At 34.6% G+C, this 14571-nt stretch overlaps 1 protein-coding gene and 1 pseudogene across 2 annotated transcripts; one reads left to right on the forward strand and one right to left on the reverse strand.

The window, feature by feature from the left end:
• Window positions 1-1469: 1469 nt before the first annotated feature.
• LOC136208942 (rac-like GTP-binding protein ARAC1) lies at window positions 1470-4764 on the reverse strand. 2 transcript variants are annotated; one of them, XM_066000241.1, is made up of 9 exons: window positions 4512-4764; window positions 4294-4420; window positions 4101-4201; window positions 3365-3452; window positions 3166-3275; window positions 2986-3049; window positions 2114-2178; window positions 1942-2007; window positions 1470-1855 (listed from the first exon to the last, which is right to left on the reverse strand). In XM_066000241.1, the coding sequence occupies exons 3-9, from the start codon at window positions 4197-4199 to the stop codon at window positions 1754-1756; spliced, it is 594 nt and encodes a 197-aa protein (XP_065856313.1). In that variant the 5' UTR covers window positions 4200-4201; window positions 4294-4420; window positions 4512-4764; the 3' UTR covers window positions 1470-1753. The 2 variants fall into 2 exon arrangements, with proteins under 2 accessions (XP_065856313.1, XP_065856314.1); XM_066000242.1 differs by having other exon boundaries at window positions 4294-4437.
• A 5225-nt stretch (window positions 4765-9989) lies between these two features.
• Window positions 9990-11438, forward strand: LOC136207989 (uncharacterized; annotated as a pseudogene).
• Window positions 11439-14571: the final 3133 nt, after the last annotated feature.

Here is a 14571-nt window from a genome sequence, read left to right on the forward strand (position 1 = left end):
GAAACAAAATTCAACAAAATTCGACAAAATTCAAAATTGAATAAATAATTTTATTGTGATAAATTGAAGATGAGTAACTATATTTTAAAACCACCATAAAAATTCAACGACAAATGGTGTATTTGACTCTTGCCTAATTAAATCATAGGACTTTCAGTCTGAAAAAAGAAGAAGAATCAAATTCTGTTTGTTTGGATTTTAATATTAAATTTGATAGTGGAATTTCAATTTTACTTGAATTCCTTTTGTTTTCCCCCCTATAAATATTGTATATCTGAAATTAGTTCAGAATGAAATGAATTTAATACTTGTAGCAATAATATATCATTATTGAAAGAATTTCTCAATCATTTATATAAATTTCTTTTCTTTTATTTAAACTAAAGAATATCAAACTTTAGTCTGCTAAATGTTTTTAAGCATTTAAAATATGCATCTCAAATTGTTATAGTCTGACCATTACAATATCAAGAATAATGATAGATGCTTTGTATAAAATTGTAAAAGCAGAGTTGCAACAGACAATATTTTCAGAATGGATGCTCTTTTTGCATATATATAATATATGGAGTCATACAATATTATGCAATGGTCATTGATTTTGAAGCATTTGATGTTCCTTTTAAGGGATAAGTGACGCATTATTTACTTCTTTGGTTTAACTAGATTTCCCATAAACTTTTTTTTTTGTAAGTAAAAGTTTAGGTAAGGGTAAGTTTACCCACTCCCAAACCTGTCAAACATAGGTTCAACGCCTTACCACTCAGACCAACCCCCATTGGCCTGCTAATTTTCTATTAAACATGTCAGATATTCCCATGATTTCATCTTCATGAGCTTTATCAAACCCTGAGAATATATATTTGGCTCCGTAGTCTTACAAGTATTTTTATAAACGACATTTAACCCATCTGTAAGGAAAATTGACCGATTTGTTAATTATACATGAGACAATTTTTAACATTTAACATATATAAACAACAATTGTTTTAATTTTTTTTTCTATATAAACTTAATATATCCCAAATCTTATTATTTAACTCATGTAGTATCATTTTGCTTTCATGAACTATTCTTTCATGTGACATTTAATCCATTATAGATGGAAAATTAACCGATTGGTTACATAACACAAATTTTTACACGTATAAATGCCAATTATTTTAATTGTTTTTTCTATACGCTTAAATGTGTATAAATAACAAAAAGAAAAAAAAATTCCTTATTCACATGTTTGTATGCACCATGTCAAAATTTGTGACGTGATAAAAATTAACAAATCAATTAATTTTTTATCCAAAATAGATTAAATATCATCTAATGCAAATATCTCATAAGCCAAAAATGTTACCAAATGATACCACACGAAGCAAAGGACAAAATTTTGAATACCACAAGGTCAGATAGGAGTTTAATCCATATATATACCATTGTGTTTTAACCACTTTGTTGACATTGCGATGCGCAAATAAAATAAAAATTTCAATGCTAACATTAGGACATTAAAAAAGAAACATACGTTTGATTCCTGGAGGAATTTTTAAGAAAACTATGCCAAAGCCATGATTAACCTAAATGAGGAGAATTCCAGTCTACTAATACAAAAAAACATATCAAAACCAGGAGGTAAGAGAAGGTGGGCAATTACATAACCGAATTCAACATTAGACGACATCCACAATAATCCGAGAAGCAATACCGAACCACCTGATGCTTCACTGACTTCCTAATTACTCCTTGTACCACATTTCAATCATAAGATCGAACACGCCTTTTGCGCTTTGTTCTTCTTTTTCTTCTGTTTCGGTGGTTGAAGGACAACTCTGATGGCTGCATCGAACACTCCCTTCACATTCTGCAGATCATAAACCGGTCACCAAATATATGATTGTCAAGACCGAAACATTAATCAGGCATAGAATAAAACGTTAATCCACAAACCTGCTGAGTCTTCGAACTGCATTCTATGTAAGCAGGTGCACCAATCAGCTTCCTTAGTTCTTCTCCCTTTCAAACCCAAAACCCAAAACACAAATATGATAACAATCATGTTGATGAGGAAACAGAAATTAAGAAATAGGTAGAGCAATCCGTCATGACAAAAGGACATTACCTGAGCTGTACTAATGGGAACAGCACCGGGATGGTCGATAAAGAACTGCTTATCATCCCGAAGATCTGGCTCATTCGAAAGGATAGAATAATTAAGGACAGTAACTCAAGAATATACCCTCTATATCTAAGTTTGTATGTCCAAATAAACAGCCAATGAAAAAAATATATCAAGTATCATAAAAGAAAGGATGCTGTGCCTATGCATAATTTTGGGGATGAATCTGTCAACAGAATGATGAAAAACAATGAATGATCAATTTGGATCGAATGACAAACATGTTCCAATAAAAGAAGCATTTTTAGAAATGACTTCTGAAATAGCATGCCATGAGGGACACCACCTGTGATGATGGCTTTAGCATTTGGATTCTTTTGAATGGTTAGGAAGACAGCTCACTGACAACTCGGTTTTAGCAAATTATTCCCTGTATCATGAATTTGAAGACTGATTGATTCTACAAAGGAAAGTTTTTGCAATTTGGGTATTCTCTCACATACTTTAATCCAAATAAATAGCTTTGATTTATTTGGAAACCAAATATTTATTTAAATGTACCAATATACTAATCATGCACTGGGGCTGAGGTGCTAGCCTAGAAGCAACTCATAGAAAGCGCCTCGCCCAGGATAATGGGTGGCGAACGCTTCACTTTTAACAACACTGTAAAGAACTACCTTGAGAGCGTCCAAGGATGATTATAATAGACTGCCTCAGATGACCACTCAAAAAGCACATTAAACTCAAAGATCTGTGATATTATGAATTCGAAGCAAAAGCAGTTGACAAGAAAATAGCATCAGAAAATTTGCAGTTCCGCAGAGACTAATGCATAATAGATACAAATGCATCAGAATGAAGGAAAAACTTACCAAGCTTTGTCCCAACAAGAACAATTGGGACCCCAGGTGCATAATGTTTCAACTCTGGAATCCACTGGAAATTAAACCAAATAATAAACATTATCACCATTTTATAATCATCATTATCCAAGAGAAGTAGTATATTTGCAGTTCAAAAGAAAAATGATAGCAATCTATGTCGATCATAACCTTCTTAGAAACATTTTCGTAACTAGCCTTGCTGATGAGAGAAAATGCCAGTATGAAAACATCAGCTCCACGGTAACTCAAAGGTCTTAACCTATTATAATCCTCTTGACCTGTTCAAGCAATTACATGCTTAGACCAAACCAAGAATAGACATCCATTTATAACAAAGAAGAAAAACAGAAAAAGTTGGTAAAATTACCAGCAGTATCCCACAACCCCAGATTAACGGTAGCCCCATTGACGACCACATTTGCACTGAAATTGTCGAAAACAGTTGGCACATAATCCTGTTTCAAGTAGATAATGCACAAATAATTAACGCAATGGCATGAATCAGAGATAAAAATAAAAGCACTTCATAGATTCAGCAATGACACGTTCAAGGTTTGCAAGTCAATTCCAATAAATGAATGATTATTCAATCGTTTCTACATTTACAATTAACAGAAGGAAGAACTATATTTCTCCCAATAAACATATCCAAGATCCCTAGAACCGGCCACAGCAAAAGTCCACCAAACATTTAGAATCACAGAATTATTGTTCATTTCTACATCGACAAGAAGCTTTTCCAAAGCATTTGAATGAATTACCCACATTAGAAATCACATCAGTCTAAATTTTTTATCCTTCCCAAGATGAGGAAATGCAGAAAACCTTAACCATGAAAGTTCAATCTAGGAATGTTGGTTGTTTGGATATTCAAAAAGCACAAATGTAATGTATGTCCCTGAAGATAGAGCAGCAAAATTCAAATTTGATCAGAGTGAAACAATTGGGGCTTGTTTGATGCATCAAATGTTTCCAAATCAAGCAAACATCTATACAATCATTACGATCAGCTGAATTGCACAATCGATCAATCAATCATAAATGCGATTTCTACAAGAAAATTATAAAAAATGAAGCATAAAAAGAGGAGAATAGAGAAGTACCGTAGGGAAGGTATTGCTGGTGTAAGAAATCAAGAGGCAAGTTTTACCAACGGCACCATCACCGACCGTGACGCACTTGATAAACCTCGAAGCGCTCATTTCTAATTTAGTGGTGTTATTATTTATTTAATTACAGATGATAATGAAATTAAGAAAAGGAAAAGAAGAAAGAAGAAGCCTCAGATCGTTTCACCTGAGGAGCGTCCTCTTGATCAAAACACAACTCCTCCGCCAATTCCAACACTAGTTCTTTTCGTTTTCCTCTTCCTCTCTCTCTCTCTTTCTACCTTTCTTCTTCTTCTTCGTCGTCAATAAGCCATCTGCGAAAATGAGGCAACTACAGAGTGAAAAAATATAGATATAAATGGGGGAAAAGGAAGAAATTGAAGAAAGAAAAAGGAGAACCCTAACTGAAAATGGAACAAAAAATGGGGGAAATTCAGAGATCTGATGAGAGAGGGAAAAAGGAAAGAAACATAATTTCTTTGTCTGTTTAATTTTTTCTATATTTTTTTGATTTTTTGAGAATTAGTTGGCCGGCAAATGTTGCCGTTGAAGCGTTCGTTGAGCAAAACCAATCTTCTCCAACAAATCCTCCGATTCTCTTGTTTTCCGTCTTTCCTTTTTTACTCTCTTTCCATTCTTCTTTTCTTGTTTTCCTTTTCTATTTTATTTTTTCTAAAAGTATTTTATTTTATTCATCATTTTCTACATATATTAATAGTTTAATACTCTGGTATAATACTTATTTTGCTCCCTAAACTAAGGTTTCAGAGTCAATTTAGACCTTAAACTATCAAAATCATCAATCAGATCACTAAACTAACAAAAAATTATCAATTAAGTCCTCATTAAACCATCAATTGGAGTCTCATCGAAAATCATTCGACTGAACAGTTTCAGACCATTTTCTCTAAAATCATTTTGAACCAACACAAATATTATTATAGTCTATATCAAATATGTTGGTCCCGTGTAACGTGACAATATTAGTTTTAAGGGGGGTTAGGAACTATTTAAAATTTTTCACGTTAGGCTGACTGTTAATTTGAACTTAGACTTTTTCAATGTCTTTTAGCACAGTGATACTGAGTAAGTTTTAAGATACAAGCTTAGTCAACAGATGACTAAGTCTGAATCTGTCCTTGAGTCAGGAGATAGCACTTGAGTCTATTCCTGAACTCAACTTCACAGTTCACTCAACTCAGCTTATGTTCTTTTTAGTATTTTAACTAGGCAGTATTATAGCAAGCAATATGTTAAGGAGATAAGGGTTAGAAAGATATTACTCAGTAGACGTATCTTGGTTCGACCTCTCCGCCTACGTCCAGTCCCCGGAATTCCTTCCGAGCTTTTCAGAATCCTCTACTGAGCTCTTTAAAGGTAGAGCACATACCTTTTACAATAGCAACTGAGTATACAAGAGTACCTTCCTCTATTCCTCTACTCAATCCTATTTCTACCGCTGAGTACTATGACCGAGTACTCAGCTTCTCCTTTCTATACTTCTAGAAATGATAAGTGTTTGTTTGTCCTAAACAACAATTGCTAAGAACACTTTAGATGAATAAGATCACTCTAGACTTTTACACAAGATTGGAATTGGTGTAAGATTTGCTTTGCTTTTCTTAACAGAACTTCGAATATCAATTTGGTCAGCGTTTTGACTTAATTGAAGATCTGCATGGAATGAAGCGTTTGAGTGACCTATTTATAGTGACATTTGATGCACCGGTAATTTCGAATTTCAAAATAACCGTTGAAGGGAAACGACTTCCTGTCGCTTTCACTCAGTACGTGCTCAGCGTCCTTGGCCAATCAAATTCTTGTATCTTCTGTCTTCGGCAGTGCTCAGCAGCTTTTCGTCAGGCTGGACAGAATGTTTCCACATTTATGGCAAAGTCTTCCAGACAGCTTCCTGCGTCTTCTGTACTTTACCCAAAGTAGAAATACTTTGTCTTCAAGTTTGTTCAGGTCAGCCACTGACCTGACTTCCTTATCGCACAATTCAACAGCTTCGTCTTGAAGCTTTTGGTCGAAGGCTTCTCGATCATTCTCCTTGCTGGGCTTGCGTTTCATTCAGCTTGAGCTGCGTTTTGATCTGCTTGGGCCATGTGGCTTTCATCCGTTTACTTGGGCTTGACTTTCTCTTGTGGGCCTTTGGGCCTTACAACTTAATGTCTTATAAATTAAATAACTCAACATTGAACAAACACATTAGTACAAATAAATCAAAGCATTTAAATTTAATGTGTTAGAATATTTTTATCATGGAGATTTAATTCTTGTTAAATAATTTTGTCAAATCAAAATCATGTGGAAATGTGTTTCAACAAAATATACACGGTTTCTGATTTTAAGATATGATAGAGACTGAATTGATGATTTTTACTTAGTTCAGGAACCTAATTGATTTTGAAGCTTTAGTTTGAGGACCAAAATGAATGTAATACCTAAATAATAGGCATAACACTCATTTGGCTCCCTAAACTAAGACTTTATAATCAATTAGGACTCGGTCCCTGAACTAACTAAAATTTTTCAATTGAGGTCTCATCGAAAATCATTCAACTGAACAGATTCAAACTTTCTTCCCCGAACCCATTTTAAACTAACACGGAGATTATTACAGCCTATATCAAATAGTCACAGTTTCCGATTTTATGATAAAATAGGAACTCAATTGATGATTTTTGCCTAGTTTAGAGACCTGATTGATGATTTTGATAGTTTAAAGTCCTAATTAACTTTGAAGTTTTAATTTAAGGACCCAAATGGGTATAATGCCTAATTAATAATACTAATAATAAAAACACTCTTCATAAAAGAAATAGTTTAATACTAGTCTTAAAAAATTGTAATATTGAAAAAAAAACTAACATTTAGACAAATATTAAATTTTTTTAAAAAATAAAAGCTTAATGTATAATTTATAATCGCTTGATACATTTGTTGCTCACTTATTTTAAGGGTGTTTGGTTACCTACTTTTCATCTCTAGGAAACTGAGCGTTTCGTGGTTCAAAAATGCCAAATCTCGTCTCAATCATTATTTGTCAGGAAGCATTTAAAAATAACTAAAAACATCTAATACATCAATTTCATTAAATTTCAGCATTATGTAAATTAAATGAAAGTAGAATAAATTCGATGAAAAGTAAATGAAATTGTCTATAACTCACTATTAAATTCAGTGACACAAATAATAAAAATTGAAAGTTAATGTTATAAAAATTAAAAAAATATAACATACAAATCACAAACAATTCAACTATTCTAAAATTTATTGAAAGTGAAAAAATAAGTAACTTTGAATGAAATACATGAAAAAAATACCAAAAATTAAATAAAAACATAAATAAATAAAAATTAAAACTCATTGAAATTGGTTGAAACTTAAAAAAAAATAAATAAGAAAACAAACTATTCTCAACAAATAAATGAACTGTTTAATAAATTATTTTATGATGAAACTACACTAACACATAATATAGCTTGCACATTCTTCCATGAAAAATATATTCCAAGTCCTTTCGCCATGAAGTAGTACATAGTTGCAGATTGCAGGAGCAGTAAAGTGATAGTTGAAGTTGAAACCATTTCCAGAGACAAGTGAGCAGCGTAAAAATTCAAGAACGAGTGTTAATCAATTTGGAAAATATAAGTGCAGATGTCTTGGGCAGAACCTTGATGACGTTTGGGTAGAAAGTGAACTCTCTTCGCATAAGACAAACTCGATCAACGTAGATCTTCACATACTATCATATATGTAGTAGAAAGGGGGTTGAGTTTCCCCATTCGTATAGAAATCAATAAAATGGAATTAGGAAATATCAAATTTTGCAGCTCACCACTGTTAAGTCATTTCCAACTCATTACGCTATCTCCATTTTCTACACATCAAATCCTATTTTTTCTCTAACCTACTACACTATTTATTCAATCAAAAAGAATATTCTCTACTTTATTTCATTCTATATGACCCTTTTATTAATATTTTATTATTTTTTACATATATTATTATTATTAATCTATAATAAAAATTAATTCGAGAACTAATTAAAAATACAATAATAATGTTATTTAATTTTAAAAACTAATAGTAATAATTTAAATAATTAAATATAGTCAAATTTCGTGATAAGCCAAAATTAATATTGCAAGTCTAAAATAGAACGAAGATAATGAATTAAAACCATAACAAATTATATATAATATTTACTTCAAAAAAAATTATATACAATATAAAAAATCAGCATACAAATAAAATACTATTTAGAACTTTAGCGTATGCCATATACAAAAATAATTCAACACGAGTATTACATTACATAAATTTTTATCAAAATAAAATATTGGAAAACATATTTTAAAATAATAATAATAAAATAATGTTTCCACTAAATTGATGGAAACTTCAACTTAAAAAAAAAAAAGGTTCAAGTTAGCACTCGACGCTATGTGGAGTTTTGGTGGTGGTTGGAAAGTCAACCACCGTCAAAATTGGTATCTCCAATCTTTATTTGGTGAGGGTTGAAGATGTTGTAAGACTATCATATACTAATGTTAAAAAAAAAAAATGTAAACTAAAGAAAACTTTATAATATTTCAAGTTAGATAAAATATATAAATTCATTATTGTTTTAGTTTTCTTTTTACAAGTTAAATTTTGCTTTCATAAGATGTTTAATTTTTGTTTTTTTGGGTTAACTTAGCCCTTGAATTTTCTCAATTTTAAAAATTGAATTTCTCATCGTTTATTTTTTCATTTCCAAATTGAACTTTAATAATTTTAAGAATTAAACTTCTCATGCATATTAAGTCTCTCATCACTGATTCTGTTAATTAAATTTAATGTGAAAGTCCAATATATATGAAAATTAAAGATTTGAGGTTTAATCTTTAAAGGCAAAAAGTACAGTAAAACCTCTGTAAATTAATACTCAATAAATTAATACTCTTTAAAATAATAATTTATTCTGGTCCCAACTTGGGCCAGTTAAAAAAATGATCAATTTTAATAAATTAATAAGATAATAATTTTCCGGAACAATCCTTTATTTTTTTTGGTAGAAACAGGAAATGAAAAACCAACAAACAAAAGAAAACCTAACCTGAGATCAGCCTAGGAAAGCTAACCCCAATCCTGTCATCTAAAAGAAGAGAAGAGAGAAAGATAGGAGGACCAGAAAGGGTAGTGACGCCCAACATCCCCTCATGACCAGCCGCCGCCAAGCGATTCGCAATCCGGTTTTGCTCTCTGAAAATGTGGGTGAACTTTATGAACTCAAAGGAAGAGCAAAGCCTTTTAATAGCTTTGATAAGGTTGCGGCTATTAAGACAAATAGCATGATTATCAGAAATCATTTTGATGACCTCCATGTTATCAGACTCAACAGATAACATCTTTAAACCTAGATTCTTGGCAAGCTTGATACCAGAGAGAATACCCCAAAGCTCCGCCGAAAAGGAAGAGCCCAACCCCAGATTCTGGGTGAACCCAGACAGCCAGGCGCCCCCCGCATCTCTAAGAACACCTCCGGCAGCAATCTTCCCATCATTGAGGCATGAGTCATCCGTATTCAACTTCACCACCTCATCTCTCGGCCTGCTCCATCCAAGGAGGTGGACATCTCTTTTCTGGGTAGACCTGGCAAGGGAGTCCCCTTTGAAACTCTCAGTAATAATAGGGAGTTTTTTCGAGAAAAACTCAGCTAAGTTAGGAATAAAAACAGTTTTATCACCAAAAATCTCCTCGTTCCTCCACTTTCAAATTTGGTGACAGATGATAGCAAAGAAAATATCACCATGCTCCATGTTAGCCAGTAACTTTCCACTAACACCATCAGAGAACCAGTCATATTCAGAATAGGCAAGGAAGGAAGAGAGAATGTGGTGTGGGAGAATTTTCGTACTAAAGTTATATCTATATACTAAAGTTAATATATTATATTTTTTATCACTAAAAAATAATGAAGTATATATTAGAGAGATTTTAGGGACTAATTTAAATCAGTAAACAGGCACAAGCGTCGGCCACAGCGGTTGATGATTTAATTAACTCATTTAACAAGAATCGATTGTACAGAGAAGTCACTCTTGCCCTCCGTACCAGTCTCAATGATGCTCGCGCCGAATTCACTCTCCTCTGCCTCTGTGGACTCCGTTCACTTCTTAACTTCCTCCGCTCCGTCGCTCAATCCGACTCCACCATCAACCTTTTCTGTCAAACCTAATCAATTCCTGAACTTCAAGGTTTGTTTGCTTAGATTTTCAATTTCTGTTCTAATTAATCGTATTTGAGATTGATTCGTTTATCCTTGCTATGATCAGTGGTTCCCGTTCTGTTTCGACATTCTCTCAAGGAGGCAGATGATTGCAAAGTGGAAAGTTTAAATCATATATTTGGAGTACAGCCTCTTAAGATAGCGGGCCCTTCAATAGGTGTGGAGATTGCCATTGCACTTCGAGTTCTTGAAAGTTGTTGTCTCCTCCACAGAGAAAGCACCATATTGGCTCATTAGCATAAGGCTATTAAGGTGTTATTTCATGTTACTTTACTGGCTTTATATCATATAAATTGACTTAAGACTCTTTAATTGTTTAGGAATTTTGTCACCTAATTAAGTGCTAAAATTGAGGAATTGAATCATCCAGATTTTTCTTTTGATCCTGCTGGACCAATGCATCTATCAATTTAACCAAATCTGAGTTATGCTTATCTACAATTTGAGTTTTTCTGCTTGCAATCAATGAGTGTAGGTATTGTTGCATATATTATCAGCTAGAGGTGCGCCAGAACAAGGTGCCTGTCTAGATGCTCTAATAGCAATATTGCTGGAAGCCTCGTTTTACTTAAACAGCTTGTAAGTAAATCCATTCTTAGCTCTGAGTTGTAGGCCAATCTCAAAAAGTTTCTAAACTTGTTGGTAATAGTTGTTTTATTTGCAATTGCAACTGATTTATGTAAGCTCGTGAAAGAAACTGGTCTTATAACAGTTTGGAATGGATGTAAGACATAAGAATTTGCTTTCTGAACATTCTTTGGATATGAATTAATGAACAAATGCTTTTACAATATTCCAAATAGTATTTTAAGTTTAGTAATTATAATATAGTACATTAAGCAAAGACATAGATTTATTCGTGTTCAGATGGAAGCTGAATGGTTATGCTGCTATTACTATTAGCACTAGTGTATGTACATATGTCCTTTCAAGGGTATATTAGGTGATAATTCCATATTTTATTGTTCTTTTAGTAGCTTATACTGTGTTGAATTACATAGTGTGTTGCTACTAGTATGTCCTGTGCTGCAATTGCGTTCCAGTTTGTTTGATGGGTGAAAAATTGTAGGCATCCTATCCTATGGGAAAATTAACATATCTCATCTTGCATTTGGGGAGGTTTCTTTGTTTCAATTTCTGAATGAAAAGAATTTGAGACTTCTGTTTCGTTTCTGGTTTACGGAAACTGCTTGTAGTTGTAGGTTTGATGATTAACGTAATTGGAGCTGAACCAATTCTTCCTTCTTAAACAAAGTTAGAAACCTTTGCCTGTTCTGTTCTAGGGACCAAGTGTAATCCTCATCATCAACAACAACAACAACAACAAAGCCTTAGTCCCGAAATGATTCGGGGTCGGCTAACATGAACCATCATATAAAACCGTGAAAATCAAGTCGTGTCAGCGACACAGATTCGCTCCCTCCACTCCGTCCTATCCACTACCATATTTTCCTCAATTCCCAATAAACTCATATCACTCTCGATCACCCTCCTCCAAGTTTGCTTAGGTCTTCCCCTACCCCTCACCACTACATCCCTTTGCCACTCTTCGGTTCTCCTAACCGGTGCATCAAGCGCTCTACGTCTCACATGGCCAAACCACCTTAGTCGGTTTTCTCTCATTTTATTCTCAATAGATGTAACCCCTACTTTTGTCCTAATTATTTCATTACGCACCCGGTCCTTTCTCGTGTGACCACACATCCATCTCAACATACGCATCTCCGCCACCGACATCTTATGGATGTGGCAGTGTTTCACTGCCCAACACTCCGTACCATATAACAATGCTGGTCTAATTGCCGTCCGGTAGAATTTTCCCTTCAATCTATTAGGCATGCCGGGATCACAAAGGAAACCCGTAGCACTCTTCCACTTCGACCAACCAGCTTTAATCCTATGGGCAACATCTCCATCTACTTCTCCATCCGTTTGGATAATAGATCCTAAATACCGGAAGCAATCCGAGGCCTGAACAACTCTCCCATCTAGGGTGATTGTCCCTGCCTCCCTACTCCTACGGCCGCTAAACTTACACTCCAAATATTCTGTCTTACTTCGACTCAACTTAAAGCCTCTAGATTCTAGAGTTTGCCTCCATAGTTCCAACTTCATCTCCACTCCTTCTTTCGTCTCATCAACCAACACAATATCATCTGCAAACAGCATGCACCATGGTATACCATCTTGAAGTGAACTTGTTAGTTCATCCATAACGATGGCAAAAAGAAATGGGCTTAGTGCGGAACCTTGATGCACTCCAATCGTAATAGGAAACTCTTCAGTTTTCCCAACACTAGTACGTACACTCGTGCATACTCCCTCATACATGTCCTTTATGATGTCAATATATTTCCGCGAAATGCCTTTCCTTATCAAGGCCCACCAAAGTACTTCCCTTGGTACCTTATCATATGCTTTCTCCAAGTCAATGAAAACCATATGCAAGTCTTTCTTCTTATTTCGATAGTGCTCCATTAATTGTCTCATTAGATGGATGGCTTCCATAGTTGATCTTCCCGGCATAAAGCCAAACTGGTTTTCCGAGATCTTCACCGTCCTCCTTAGCCTTTGTTCAATCACTCGCTCCCAAAGTTTCATAGTGTGACTCATTAATTTGATTCCCCGATAGTTGGCACAATCTTGGACATCGCCTTTGTTCTTATACAAAGGGATTAAGGTACTTTTCCTCCATTCTGATGGCATCTTATTATTTCTCCAAATTTTGTTGAAGAACGTCGTCAACCATTCGATTCCTCTTTTTCCCAAACATCTCCAAATCTCAATAGGGATGCCATCAGGTCCTACTGCTTTCTTCAACTTCATCTTACTTAATGCCATTTTGACTTCACCCTTTTGAATTCTCCGCAGGCATTCATGATTTATCATATCGTGATGGATACTTATATCTCCAACATCTTGTTGGCGATCTCCATTAAATAAGTCATCAAAATAGGACCTCCATCGTTCCTTGATATCCTTATCTCCAACTAGGACTTTCTGGTCCACATCCTTCACACATTTAACTTTTCCGAGATCTCGCGTCTTCCTATAATCATCCGAGCAATTCTATATATGTCTCTTTCCCCTTCTTTCGTATCCAATCTTGTATACAGATCCCGATTCACCTTTGCTCTAGCATCTCGTATGACCTTCTTTACTTCCCTTTTAGCCTCTTTGTATTTTTCGTAGTTCTCGTCACTCCTATATTTCCCCAATAGTTTATAGGATTCTCTCTTACTCTTTACTGCTTGTCGTACTTCTTCTGTCCACCAAGATGTGTCCTTACCCGGTGGCATGCTACCTTTAGATTCCCCTAGAACTTCCTTCGCTACTTCCCTTATACTATGCTCCATCTTATTCCATATTGAATCTATATCTGAATCCATATTGCAAGTCCAAATATCTTTTTTGGTCATCTCATCCACAAATTTTTGTTGATTCTCCCCTTGCAATTTCCACCACTTAATCTTAGTCTCTACTTGAGGTGTTTGTTTTCTTATACATTTCCTACTTCGAAAATCTAGCACCACTACTCTATGTTGGGTTGTCGTACTCTCACCAGGGATCACCTTACAATCAATATAACTCTTTCTCCAAGCACTCCTTACTAAGAAGAAGTCAATTTGGCTCGCATTACCGCCACTCCGATAAGTCACTAAGTGGGATGTTCTCTTCATAAACCATGTGTTCATGATACTCAAGTCATAGGCTGATGCGAATTCCAAAATATCATTTCCTGCTTCATTCTTATCTCCAAAACCATACCCTCCATGAACACTCTCAAACCCATCTCGCCTAGAACCCACGTGTCCATTGAGATCACCCCCTAGTACCATTTTTTCATCCCTAGGAACCTGTTGCACCACTTCCTCTAAGTCATCCCAAAAAGCTTGTCTTATAGACACATCTAATCCTATTTGTGGCGCATATGCACTAATGACATTCACAACCTCATCCCCTATCACTAGCTTAACACTCATAATTCTATCGCTCTTCCTAGACACCGCTACTACCTCATCAATATACTCCCTATCAATAAGAATACCTACTCCATTTCTACCCTTATCCTTTCCTGAGTACCAAAGCTTATAACCCCAAGGAGCTATCTCTCTAGCCTTGGCTCCAACCCACTTGGTTTCTTGTAGGCATAATATATTTATTCTCCTCCTCTTCATAACATCT

Source organism: Euphorbia lathyris, chromosome 10 (assembly GCF_963576675.1).
Source record: "Euphorbia lathyris chromosome 10, ddEupLath1.1, whole genome shotgun sequence".
NCBI classification, from domain to species: Eukaryota; Viridiplantae; Streptophyta; class Magnoliopsida; order Malpighiales; family Euphorbiaceae; genus Euphorbia; species Euphorbia lathyris.